Source organism: Chiloscyllium punctatum, chromosome 40 (genome assembly GCF_047496795.1).
Source record: "Chiloscyllium punctatum isolate Juve2018m chromosome 40, sChiPun1.3, whole genome shotgun sequence".
In the NCBI taxonomy this organism is placed as follows: Eukaryota; Metazoa; Chordata; class Chondrichthyes; order Orectolobiformes; family Hemiscylliidae; genus Chiloscyllium; species Chiloscyllium punctatum.
The window spans coordinates 59,509,070-59,523,271 of NC_092778.1; the positions used below are offsets into that span (position 1 = coordinate 59,509,070).

The window sequence follows — 14,202 nt, forward strand, 5'->3', positions numbered from 1 at the left end:
ATCCTGGGACAGGCTAAACAAAGACATGCGCAGGAATTCCTGTAGCCTGGCATTCAAACCAGAATTCCATTTACCAACCCCTCAGAATCAGAACTGGAAATGATATCACTCAGCACAACAGACCAAGACACACAACTAGCAAGCAGGACAGAACGCCAGTGCTTCATCGGAGGCTCACTGATGATGTTACTGAGCATGATGACAAAATGCCTGGGAACAAATCTACCAACTCTGAGAGCAAACTTACAACCTGATAGTTATAAATATTCACTGTGAAGAGGAGAAAATGGTGTGCTAAGTTGACAGCAAAGTCAACATGACACGAACAAGGCACAGCTGGAGGGATGTAAGAAAAAGGGAGTATGGAGGTCATACACTGAGGTTGTGGGCCTTAGAAACGAGCATCTGCGCATTGATTACGATGTCAATATTTTACAATCTGATACCATATCGTCAAGACAGTTTTATATCTCACCCTATCTGTGTTAAAATTCATACAATGAGTAGATTTCAATGTTTCATCACTGAAAGTACAAATGTGCGTTGGCTGTGACATTCCATGTGACTGATATCAAAACGGCACTGCTGCAAACAGGTCACTTGTAAACATGAGTCTACAATTCAATGAGTCTCTGATAGAGTACCTCTGGAATGCCTCTGGAATTTTATCAGAAATACAATTCATTTCCTTGTAACCTTCCTACTACATGTACCTTTTACCTTCTACATTCCTAATCCCTATGTTTACTCTGGAAGGAATTGTGGAGGTTAATAGCATCTTAAAAAACAACAAAATTACCATCTATCTTGATGGAACTACAAAGCAGCTGTGATGAAAGCTTTAACTTGTTCACTTTATTAACATCATCTCCATTGGAAATGTACCCTTAAAACTAATTAATGCTTTGAACAAGGTTAATTCTCCTATTCCCATTAATGGTATCACTTCTAACAGCTATTTAACAAAGTGGTAAAATGAGGCAGACTTTTAATAAATTGATTGATACACTTTCACTCGTCCCCTGATAATACAGCAAGAATTAGCGTTAATGATTTTTGTCTGATGGTTCAGCCAATGGTTTCCATTGGTTTTGGCAGTTGGGACCTGTAGCAGTGTTTTACAAATTACTTCTAATTGCTTTGTGGCTACATTTTGTTAAAATGAAATTGGTTTCAACATTTTGTATGTTGCTATTAGTCATTATTCATTACTAAAAGCTAAGGTGACCGTATTTATGTGTGAGATTTGAGTATACTGCAATAGATTGAATAAATTGAAGTATATTGAAATGTTCTTCAAATCACTTGGGCTGAATTTACAATAGAAATTGCTTGAGACAGTTAGAATTCCTGAAAAGGAAAAACAGCAAAGTGATATCTTGGATCCAGACTTCTCTTTATGCTCTCCAAATGTCAACTTCTCCATTTTGCTCAAATGTTGGCTGAACTATTAAATGTTTTAACATTTCCTACTTTTGTTTGAAGTTACTAACTTCTGCATTTTTTTTTGATTGCTTGACTTGACCATTGGCAGTCTGCAACAGACTTAACAAGTACAGGATCCTTCCTCACATGGACTGCAGCTTGAAACAGAACATGAAAACACTTGCAATGTATTACCACTGTCCAAATTAGATTACACTGAATTTTTACAATGGGCTCCCATCTGCTCAAGTAAATAATTAACCCCTTCTGCATCATGTGTCAGTTAATAGCAGAATGGATATTATTCAGAATCTTTAGTCTTGCTAGCTGCTTCAAATGTCTGCTAATTTCTATATCCTGGTCCTGCAGTGTTGGAAAGTACAATAGTCATTCACAAAAGCTCTCAGTTTTGAAAAGCATTTGCAGCACTTTTGCTTCATTCCTGAAGCACAATAATTGTTTCTTTTCCTTCACTTTTCAAACTATTTTAGGCAAATAACATCTTCTGTCATTCATGCATGGGAAGAAAGGGAGCACAAACTCTTCAGATGTTCACACCCTGCAAAGCTATTAGATTATGACAGAATGGGACACAAGTGCCCCATCAAATTGAGTGAGAGAGAGAACTGGGCCAGAATACAACTGACTAGTTGATGTAGTATGTAAAGATCCAGGAACCACAAAAAGAGTATCTGGAAGACTGCATAATTCTTGTTCCAATTTAATCCAAATTCCAAGAAAGCCGATTCTGTTGGAAAAGACTTGGAGTTTTTAACTGGTAGAAGGTTATATTTTTCAAATACTTTTGGAATAAAAATAATGTTATTGCAGTTTTAGAGAAGATTTGTAGCTCTGGTTGTGGATCAGGTTGTAAGTTTGCTTGCGAGCTGATAGATTTGTTCTCAGACATTTTGTCGCCATGCTAGGTAACAACATCAGTGAGCCTCCGATGAAGCACTGGTGTTCTGTCCCACTTGCCATTTATATGCCTTGGTCTGTTGCGGTGGGTGATATCACTTCTGGTTCTTTTTCTGAGAGGTTGGTTGGTAAATGGGGTCCAAATCAATATGTTTGTTAATGGAAAAGAATGCAACAGACTCCCCTTCCTGGACATCACAGTAGAACATAAAGCTAATGGAGAGCTGCAGACCAGTATCTACAGGAAAGCCACACACACACAGCAGATACTGAATCATCCCAACAGGGCATTATTTAAATGAGCCACAACACACTGCAGTGTCCAGGAACTAAGAGAAGCCAAGAAAACCATCTATACAACATATTCAGGAACAACAGATACCCAATAAGCATAGCCCACCGATTCCTATGCAACAGCCCTAAACAAGAAGATACAACATGCCTAGCCACCCTGCCATTCATTAAAGATATCTGTGAGATGATGACCAGACTACTCTGGCCCCTAGGCATCATGGTAGCCCACAAACTTACACTAAGCAGCACGTGATGAACTTAAAGGACCCCCCCCCCAGTACCAATAACCAGCAGAACGATTGTCATATACAAAATATCCTGCAAGGACTGCAACAAACATTACATTGGACAGACGGGCAGGAAACTAGCCACCAGGATACATAGGCACCAACTAGCCACCAAAAGACATGACTAACTATCACTAGTATCCATGCACACAGATGAAGAGGATACCAGTTTGACTGGGATAATACATCCTTCCTGGGACAGACGAAACAAAGACAGGGCAGGAATTCCTAGAGGCCTGGCATTTGAACCGGAACTCCATTAACAAACATATCGATCTGGACGCCATTTACCAACCTCTCAGAAACAGAACTGCAAATGGTATCACCCACCGCAACAGACCAAGACACACAAATAGCAAGCGGGACAGAACACCAGCACTTTATCAGATGCTCAATGATGATGTTACCTAGCATGGTAATGAAACGTCTGACTTAACAGTTCAGCGAGCAAATTTGCAGCGTTATAGTGTTATTATTGCAAGCTTCCTAAACCAAATTCATAAATTAACAAGTCATCGGGACTTCAAAGAGCAAGCTTCTGTGGCACCCAGTGATAGTGACTGAACTGAAAAAATGACATCTAAATATTTCTGAAACAGCTTTCAATATTAGGGTCAAAACAACAGTTCAAGACTGTCTTCTCTGCAGACATATGTGATTGTAGGATTCTAGTTATGATCTAAATCCAGTTCCTGTCACCAAAATTCTTGGATGAAGGGAATCTGATTGATCACAGCTTTTAGCTTTTCAGAAATACCAGTATGTGTCTGTATCTTATGCCAGATTTAATTGTGCTTCCATGCCACACTTTCCCCTTAAAGATAAAGGGATGGTCTCTGCTTCAGCAGCGTCCAAGGTAACAGAAGCCAAATACGGTGGGTGCTGAAAGTTTGCAGTGAACAAAACAAATGCTGGAATTGCTGAGCAAATCTGACCGTATCTATGGAGAGTTTGTAGGGCTGACATTTCAGTTCTGTGGCTTTTTGTTAGATATTTTTGACACATTCGTTTAAAGGATTCTACTGAAATAATTTGCATACTTTTAGTAAGCATTAATGGCTTGACCGAACAGCGCAGGACAGCAAACACTTTTCTGTGCAGCTGTAAAGCTGATCTGATCTACGCATATCTTGGTGTATGTGGATGTTAAATGAAGGATCAATGATTTACTGTAGATGTAATGATTTGTACTTCAAAAGAAAAGCTCCCCCTGCATATACAGAGCTCTTGTCTGTCCAAACTGTGTATGAGAATTAATTTCTTAAAGGACTGTATTTAGCAACTTTACGTTATCTCTGTGGATGACTGATATTTGATTGTAAGTGTTGCAATTTTTATTTAAAACCTTGAGTCTGCGGTAAACAATCTTGCATTGGTTCGTGTACAGGCCAGATTTTTTTCAAACCTAGATTTGCCACATTCGGTTATTAAGTCATCAACTTTGGACTAAATTAGAAACCTTTTTAGTCTATCGTGACATTACCACCTCCTTCAGGGAGCAGTTTTTTTTTTGACGTCTCAGTATTATTTTAACACATTTTGATTTCTTGATAAGATCTCTCTGAAGGTCACCACCTGCAGGTTGGGCTCAAATGGGTTAAAGCTGTTCCAGTCTAAAAAGCTGACTCAAGAAAACTCTTGTCACTTTCAGTGTTTTGAAATTCCCTTTTTATATTTTGAATTCCATATGTGCTTAAGAAATGTGTGAATCTGAAGCTGCTTGTTCAATATGAGAGGAGACCTTGTTGAAAGTTGTAAGATTTCTTGGGGGGCTTGCAGGGTAGAGAGTTTGCCTCTTGTGGGAGAATCTAGGACCAGAGGGCAAAATCTCCAAATGAGGGGTTGCATGTTTGAGACCAAGATGAGGAGGAATTTCTACTCTGAGGGAAGTAAACCTGTAGAAGTCTTTACTGCAGTGGTTGTTGAGGCTGGGTCGTTAAGTATATGAAATTTAAGGCTTAGGTAGACAGACTTTTAATCAGTGAGTGAATCAAGGGCTGGAGGGGGAGGGGGAAGCAGGAAAGTAGAGTTGAGGATTATCAGATCAGCCACGATCTTATTGAATGCCGTACTTCTGCTCCCATATCTTATTGTCTCACTTTCTACGCAATGAGATATGATAGAAATGTTGCAAGTGAAGATGATCCAGATAAAGAATTTTTTACCTATATGACCTATGAACTAGACCAAAATGGTGATCCTAATTTATACAATTACCCCTGTAAAGGACCAACTTAGTCCTTGAATTCTCATCTACTCTTCCCAATGTGGCTGAAACCGTTCTGCAATTCAGATTAGAGTGGTGCTGGAAAACCACAGCAGGTCAGGCAGCATCCAAGCAGCAGGAAAATCAACGTTCCGGGCAAAAGCCCTTCATCAGGATTCCTGATGAAGGGCTTTTGCCCGAAATGTCGATTTTTCCTGCTCCTCGGATGCTGCCTGACCTGCTGTGCTTTTCAAGCATCACTCTAATCTAGACTCTGGTTTCCAGTATCTGCAGTCCTTGTTTTTAACCTAGTTCTGCAGTTCAGTCAGTCTACAGTGAAGTCAGAGACATGTTGGAAAAGTGCCTGAGTTCTGGTTAGGAGATTCCTCAGGTCATCTACATATGTAACATTTTAGATTGCAAGGTATTGTCATGTTACAGTATTTGAATAATATAGATCACACAAAATTCACTGAAGCAGGCTGCTATTCTTGTATTCAAATAATTTCCGATGGAAAGAAATTCCATAAACGATGGCAGTCCTTCTAAATTAAATTGCAAAAGGTTAGATAACGTAGACTAAAAGATTTAGTTATGATTAGCAGAAGCAATAATAAAGATTTCTGAGAATGTAGGAATCTTATTCCTTGAATTGTTTAGCTTGGAAAGTATTCAAAGGGTCTGGCTTGTAAAAGGAAACTTTTTCTTTAACTGCTTTCTAGGGTTTGCAGTGGCACAGCACATAAACCAGCAGAGTCCCTCTCCAGCATCGTCCCCTTCCCCACCCTCTAGTGGCACCATCACAACAAGCACAGGCTGCAGCGATACCATCACTACCAGCGCAGCTTCCACTCCCTCAGCAACTCAGAGCCCCACAGGTAATTGTGTTGCATATTTCAAATCATTAACAAATTGACTTAGTTAATGCATTAAAAAATTGTAAAACGATCCAGAAACTGCCTTTTATCCTGAGAAGATGATTATCAAATTCTAATCTCAAAGTCTTTTTACCCCCAGTAGCTCATCTTATTTGGTGTTCAGACTACATTCACGAGGACGTGTAAGGGAAATTTGCTCTCAAAAATTGAGTTCATTTCTGTCTCCTTGTGAAATATTAGCAAGCTATCTAACAAAAGATTGTGATTGTGTTTTGTAATAACTGCATGCTATATCAAACTTCTGTAGAAATCAAAATAAATACCTTGGAGGGGGCATGTCTTTACTAATATTTTAAGGCGTTCTGTTTTTTCAAAAAAAAACTCAAGTTATTTGAGCACTGGGTAACCCTGTAAAAGTGATGGCGCAAAGTTTAATAAAAGGAAAGCCATGAAAATATCACAGTTATGTAGAATATGGATTTTTAATAATGCAGTTGTATTCACTCCTCATAGTAGATTTGAGTGACCTGTGCAACAGTAACATTTCTGTCTGCAGCAAGATTCATCCATTCCAGTAAATTATTTGACAAAGTAGCAACTTAAAGCGATGATCAAAATGTACTGAATGCGTCGTGTAGCAAAAGGTGCTGACACAATAAACCCATCTCCACTTCATCCTGCCATTCAATGTTAAAGCGATCTGACTCTAAGAAATAGTGTGTTTTATCAATAATTGTTTAGATGACAATAGGAGAACTGTTAAATCAGTGTACGTGAATCTTTCTTACAGGTTTAAGATTAAAATGACAGGGTGTCATTGTGCTATTTTGTGGAATCTGAACAATTCAGTTTCTGTGAACCATAACTTTTCTTTCCTTCATGCAGCTTCCCCCAGTTCAGAACATCTCATGGCACTCTCCTCAAACTGCCAATGTAGTTTGATAATTCATTATTGGGGTTGAGAGATAGGAAGGAAGTTTAAGTGATTAGCCTGCTTTGCTTCATCACAGGTGAAGAATATTTGGCTTTCCCTGGACATGTTATTACAGTGCCACAGTATGATTATGTCGTGTAAATAAGAAGCACATGATCTACATCCTATCTCCATGTGAAATGTGTGAGGTTTATTGCAGTACTCCCAATGTGTTGCCCAGTTTATCCTCAAATAGCAATGATAACAGTGTGCTTTTAAGGCAGCAATTATGTTTTTCTCATAAACCTTTTGTTTCCTATCTGGTTAACTTACTTCAATGAAGACTATCATTGTGGTGTTGCTGGTTGCACCACAGATAAAATGATAGTAAGTGGCTTAATCTAAGAAAAAACTTCATCCTATCCAAAAATTAACATGCATTTACTCTGCCATAATCTTTGAATACTGTGCTGATAGTAACATATCTGACATAATTCTGATTTATTTTATGCCATCAGTAAAAGTTTTACTATTTGACAAGTATTATGTGAATCTAATGTGTTACAAATCCAATGCACAGTCCTTCAGCTTTTTCTTTTAACTCCCTCATCCTTTTTGACCAATTTTCTCCCGTTTCTCTACTCCAGAAGATACTTGCCCCTTGCTTATTATTCTTGCGATATCAGATTTTCATTGTATCTCACTTAGTGGATCTGTGTGTGTGAAACTGGACAATCAGTGCCAAAAAGGTAAAGAGACTGCGCAAGTCATCAGGTTAGATTAGATTAGATTAGATTAGATTAGATGCCCTACAGTGCGGAAACAGGCCCTACAGTGCGGAAACAGGCCCTTCAGCCCAATCAGTCCATGCCAACCCTCCGAAGAATAACTCACCCAGACCCATTTCCCTCTGACTAATGCACCTAACACTATGGGCAATTTAGCATGGCCAATTCACCTGACCTGCCCATCTTTGGACTGTGGGAGGAAACCGGGACACCTGGGGGAAACCCATGCAGACACTGGAAGAATGTGCAAACTCCACACAGTCACCCGAGGCTGGAATCAAACCTGGGACCCTGGTGCTGTGAGGCAACAGCAGGAGGAGACCATTCGGCCTCACGAGCCTGCTCTGCCATTCAGTAGGATTATGGCTGATCCGACATTTCTCACATCCATTTTCCTACCCTTTTCCTCAACCTAGTACTAATCAAGAGTCTATCTATCTCCGCCTTAAATATAAACAAGGACTCTACCCCCATAGCTCTCTGTGTCAAGGTGTTCCAAACATTCTCAGTCCTCCGAAGAAATTCCTTCTCATTTTGGTCTTAAAATGGCGTCCCTTTATTCTAAGACTATGCCCTCTTGTCCAAGACTCTCCCCGTGGGAGAAAACCTTCTCGCTGCATTTACCCTGTCAAACCCCACAAGAGTCCGATATATTTCATCACCTCTTGTTTTTCTAAATTCTACTGAGTAGAATCCAAGCCTGTTTTAACCTTTTGTTTCACACCTGAGTACTTCAAGTATAAACTTGTGGCTAATAACCACGACTGGTTTTCTTCCCAATGAATTCAAACATTCTGAAGCTATTGTAGCCATTGAAATGTTGCGCAAGTTGTAAGCAAGTAAAAAAGCACTTCACACTTTCCTGGATTTTATTGTTCAGCTATACACATTCTTAAACATGTATTTGTCTTTGACCAATTTTTGTTTATAAATCTCCTTCTAACAAAGTAAAATGGCAAGAGGTGCTTTACAGGAATGCTGTCAATTTAAATTTGGCGTCAAGGTGCATAAGGACATTTTTGGATAGATGCCCAATAACTTGGCAGAAAGTTCGATTTCAAGAAAAGAAATGAATACTGAGAGCTATAGGAATGTTGTTCCTTGGGACCTAGGCAGCTGTCAGCAGTGGGACAATAGAAATCCAAGGTGCAGTAAAGACTAGAATCGAGAGATTGCAGAGTTCCCCACAGGTTTTAGGATATTAATAATATCTGCATGTTTTAACAAGCCACTGTAAGAAATTGATTGTAGAAAAGGTAATAAAAGTTGAAAAACAAGACATGTTTCTATCTTGTGTGTCTGAAGCAGAATGTTTTTCCAAATATGTGTCCATAACAGACAATGCAGTGCTTTCGGATGCATTAACTGTTAATACAGCTGAAAGAAGACCCGTATGACTGACTTGACAAGAATTAGTTTATCAGATTATCACACTGTACGCCTGCAGAAGCTCCGATCATTTTGCTGTATGTTTTACAAGAGAATATTTTATGATTTGTTTCCGGCCGATAAACACTCAGCAGACAGGTTTGTAATTTTTGAACAAAAGATTCAACATGACTGTTCAATGGCAACAATATTGATCTAATGGGTCTGAAATATTAATAATGCCTTGATTTATATTCTTTGGCTGCTGTTTGTTATCACTAGAAAGGAGACAAAGGTTTCCAGGGATATTCGTGTCAATATTCATGAGGGCCTGTTTTTGCAAATATTGAAACCTCCTTGATTCATCCATTACGCGTACATCCAGAAACACTAGCCTCCTTCCATCTCCCCCAGTTTAATCCCCAGTGAAGGACTTTTCCACAAATTGTCACTTAAATCCAATTCAGTTCCTCAGTAATATCTGCAGCTTTTTATAACTTAACGTAATCTGAGTTTATTCATTTTTTAAAATATTAATTTCCAATTTGGAACTTGGCTCAATTCAGATGAAGTTTAATTTGCGACTAACCTCAGACCTGTAAAACTCTGACACATTTATTTTGCAATGATCAATCTCCTTACCATTGCATTGCCTCTGATTTTGGTGCCTACTAACTCTTAGGTGCATAATATATTTTGATTTTGTAAACCACAGTGAAATACTAAAGCGAATCACTGTTGTTCTGCTGGGAAAGTACCAACAGTGGCAGCAAACCTCTTGTTCCACTTTTCACACCACCTTCAAATGTGAACTCAGATCAGTACAACTTTACAACCACGCATTCCACGTATTTTTTCTTTTAAATTCTTTCAACATTCCACCACTTACTTCAAGTTGAAAATGAATAATTTATTTTCTTTGTTTTTCAATCAAAGCAGTTTATCAGAAAAACGTCCATGTTAACCTGAAAACTTTAAAGAATACATGTCATTTAGTCATACATGTAGTTGTGAAGAGAGGATTCTTTAGCCTCAAATTGAATCCTCAAATTGTCAGAAATTCAAAGTAGCCTTTTTAAAATTCTCCGATCTGAAATAGTATTGACAAAGAACTTGTCAAAATTAACCTACATATGCACTTTTTTTAAACATACAAAGGCAGTAACAATTTCAAACTACATTCACATTGGATTCTTGCAATCAAAGGAGATTCAAGGCTTTAATTCCAACAACCTGATTTAGACTAGAACCATTATACCAGCCAGACTTGTCTATAAATCCCACCTTCAGCCTGCCATGCATTATAAATTCCTAGAATTCCTTTTTTCTAGTCTGTACTTGCCTATACTACTGTGGATTTTTGTTTTTATTTTTATGGTTCGGTATCCATAACCCTTTGATTTCCCAGTAGACTTCAGCTGTACAGTTCTTCAATTCTCACATTTCAAAATTCACACACTGAATGAGGTGCACCGGCAAGATCATTGACCACTGAATGATACTGCTTCCTAGCTCAAACATAGAACGTCTGCACTAGAAATCCCCAAAAATCTCGTTTTCTGCGCTTCGAATAAACAAGCCTTTTGTCTAAATGGTTACATTAAAAATATACTTGAGTAAAGTAATTTCGAAGTGACAAGATCCAGTCAACAAATCACAAGGAAATGGACAAAATTGACAACTTTCTTACTGAATAATCCACTGATAAACATGGTAAAAATATCAAAAAATTAGAAGTTTTTTTTATCTAAGATTGCACCTTAAAGGCAATGACTTGAAGGCAGTTCTAATTTCAGAATAGCTGTAACTATTAGTTCCTGTAATAAACTTTGCAAGCATCTTTGCACAGTTGTAGTTTTTTTGAAGTTTCTCTGCAGTGAAAGATTGAAATGTATTCTGCCTTGCCCTCTTTTCTGTTTTGATATGAACAGAACTAGACCATGCAAAATGGCTACTTTTTAATCATCAATTTAAAATTATAAATTACAGTCATAGAATTAACTGAAAAACAAATAGATAAGCACTGTCCTTTTAGAAAATCTCTTTATCCAGTGGTTCTTCTGCTATTGCTCCTTTTATCAGCTAACATTCTATATTCCTCAGACTTTGGTATTTCTTTATACTTATAGCATTCTTATGCAACTATACTTTCTGTGTACCCTTCCTGCCTGTTCTCACATCAATATCCACAACTTAATTCATTTTTCACTTTGTTGCCTATCTAGAAAATTTTAGGTGCAGAAAGTTACCCAGTTAAAATCAGACAAAGGATGATTCCTATTGTTCATGACACAAAATTGAGAACAGATTTCATCAAGGGAAATCAGCTTATCAATGCCCTTTCCTGCCTTTTTTTTTACAAAGTAGTTTATGGGATATGGATGTTGTTAGCTGGGCCATTTATTGTCCATCCCGACTTGGCCTTGAGAAGGTAATCCTGAGCAACCTTCTTGAACTGCTTCAGTCCATTTGGTTAAGTACACCCACAATGCCATTAGGAAGGGGGTTCCAGGATTTTGAGCCAGTGACACTGAAGGGACAATGAGAACTTTCCAAGCTAAGATAGTATGTGGTTAAGAGGGGAACTTACAGATGCGGCATACCAATGTATTTAATGCTCTTGTCCTTCTATAGGATAATGGTCGTGGATTTGAAAGGTGGTATTTAATAAGGCTTAATGAATTGCTGCAGGGTATCCTGTAGATGATACCCATTGTTTTCACTGAGTATCAGTGGTAGAGGGAGTGAATGTTTTGAGATTGTGGTGTCAGTCAAGAGGCTGTTTTCTCCTGCTTGGTGTCAGGCTTTCAGAGTAGTGTTTGAGCTGTATTCATCTAGACTACAGGGGAATATTCCATCACACTCCTGACTTGTGTCTTGTAGATAGTGGACAGCCATCAGGGAGTTGGGAGTGAATTCTCACTGTAGGGCTCATGGTCTCTGACTTGCTTTTGTAGCCACTTGTACGTACTTGACTAACCAAATTCAGTTTCTGGTCAATGGTAACCCCCAGAATGTAGGTAGTTGGGGGGATTCAGTGAAGTGAAGACCATGGCATTCCAAGTGATAATTTTCTCTTTAGAATCGTACAGCATGGAAACAGACCATGCTGTCCAATTCGTCCATCCCAACCAGATATCCCAATCTGACCTAGTCTCAATTACCAGCATTTGTCCTCTTCCTATTCATATACGCATCCAGATGCCTTTGAAAAGTCGTAATTGTGCCTGACTCCACCAGTTCCTCTGGCAGCTCATCCCATACACACACTACACTCTGCAAGAAAAAATTACTCCACAGGTCTTTTTTTAATCTTTCCCCTCTTACCTTAAACCTATGCCCTCTAGTTTTGGGCTCCCCCACCTTCGCTATTCATTGACCCCACAACCTCAAAACACTCGCTCCTCCTACCACTGACACTCAGAGATAACAATGTGTATCATCTGAAGGATACCGTCCATGCTCCTTATCATTTTATAAACCTCCATAAGGTTACAATGCTCCAGGGAAAACAGTCCAAGCCTATTCACCCTTCCCCCCCCCCCCCCCCCCCCCCCCCCGCCCCCTCCAAAGTTCTGGCAGCATCCTTGTAAATCCTTTCTGCACCCTGTCAAACTTAACAACATTTTTCTTTTAGAAGGGTGACCGGAATTATACACAATATTCTAAAAGTGGCCTCACCAATGTCCTGTACAGCTGTAACATGATGTCCCAATTCCTGTACTCAAATGTTCTGACCAATGAAGGCAAGCATGCTTAAAAACCACCCTGCCTACTTACAGCTCCATTTTAAGGAGCTATGCCCATACCCCCAGGACTCTTTGTTCAGCAACACTCCCCAGGCCCCTACTATTAATTGTGCAAGTCCTGCCCTGGTTTCCCTTCCCAAAAATACCTCACATTTATCTAAATTAAAATCCATCAGTCATTCCTCGGCCCATTGGCCAATCAGATCAAAGTCCCGTTGTACTCTGAGATAACCTCCTTCAGTGTTCACTGTACCACCTATGTTGTTGTCATCTGCAAACTTACTAACCATGCCCCTTAGATTCATTTCCAAATCATTTATATAAATGATGAAAAGCAGTGGACCCAGCACCACCCTTATGGCAAACTGCTGGTCACAGGCCTCCAGTCTGAAAAGCAACCCTCCACCACCACCCTCTGTCTTCTACAGTCGTGTGAGTTTTGTATCCAATTGGCTAGTAATCCCGGATCCCATGTAATCTAACCTTACAAACCAGTCTATCATGCGAAACCATGTCGAACACCATGACTTTGCTGAAGTCATGTAGACAACATCTACTGCTCTACCTTCATCAATCTTCTTTGTCACTTCTTCAAAAATGCTATCAAGTTACTGAGACATGATTTCCCACGCACAAAGCCATGTTGATTATCCCTAATTAGTCCTTGCCTTTGCAAATGCATGTAAATACTCACCAGTCTATAGTTACCTGGATTTTCCTTGCAGCCTTTCTTAATTAATAGCACTATATTAGCCAACTTCCAGTCTTCTGGCACCTCACCCATGGTCGTTGATGATTGTTAGAGATGGTCATTGACTGGCACTTGGTGTAACGTAAATGTTACATGTCCCTTAACAGCCCAAACTTGATATTGTCCAGAACATTGCTGCATTTGGGCATGCAGTGCTTCAAAGTCTGAGGAGTTCTGAATGATGCTGATTTTGTCATCCCTATACTCTAAAGAGAATCTTCTTTTCTAAGACAGCATTACCAGGCAGTGTATTTAAAAAGGATCTCATTGTCAGCTGCAGATTAAAGGATTGACTCAAAAAGATTTTAATTCTTCAAGATTGCATGCATTTGTTACTTGGCCACCACATCTGTACATTGTCCCTTCAACTCAACTGATCATAATGGGTCATATTGAGGGATATGCTCCTGATCTGCTCATTGCAAGTGTCTTATTTTAAATGAGCTTGAACATTGTTGACCCCGTTCTTATTGATTGATGTTTCACAGTGGAAAGTTCACCAAATTTAACAATTGACACCAAATTCTCTTGGACCTCAGTGTCACATCTGTGAGAGTGGAAAATTTCATGCTGATCAGTAAATGTTGGTCCTGTAATATTGAGAGTGGGCAGCGGGAGTGTAAAG

At 39.1% G+C, this 14,202-nt stretch overlaps 1 protein-coding gene across 1 annotated transcript in view; it reads left to right on the top strand.

The window, feature by feature from the left end:
* The window catches only part of clec16a (C-type lectin domain containing 16A), a 267,248-nt gene that overhangs the window by 235,506 nt on the left and 17,540 nt on the right, over nt 1-14,202 (top strand). Inside the window, exon 23 of the mRNA XM_072560020.1 lies at nt 5,853-6,008. Coding sequence (XP_072416121.1) covers nt 5,853-6,008 — 156 coding nt within the window. The remainder of the gene's footprint in view (nt 1-5,852; nt 6,009-14,202) is intronic.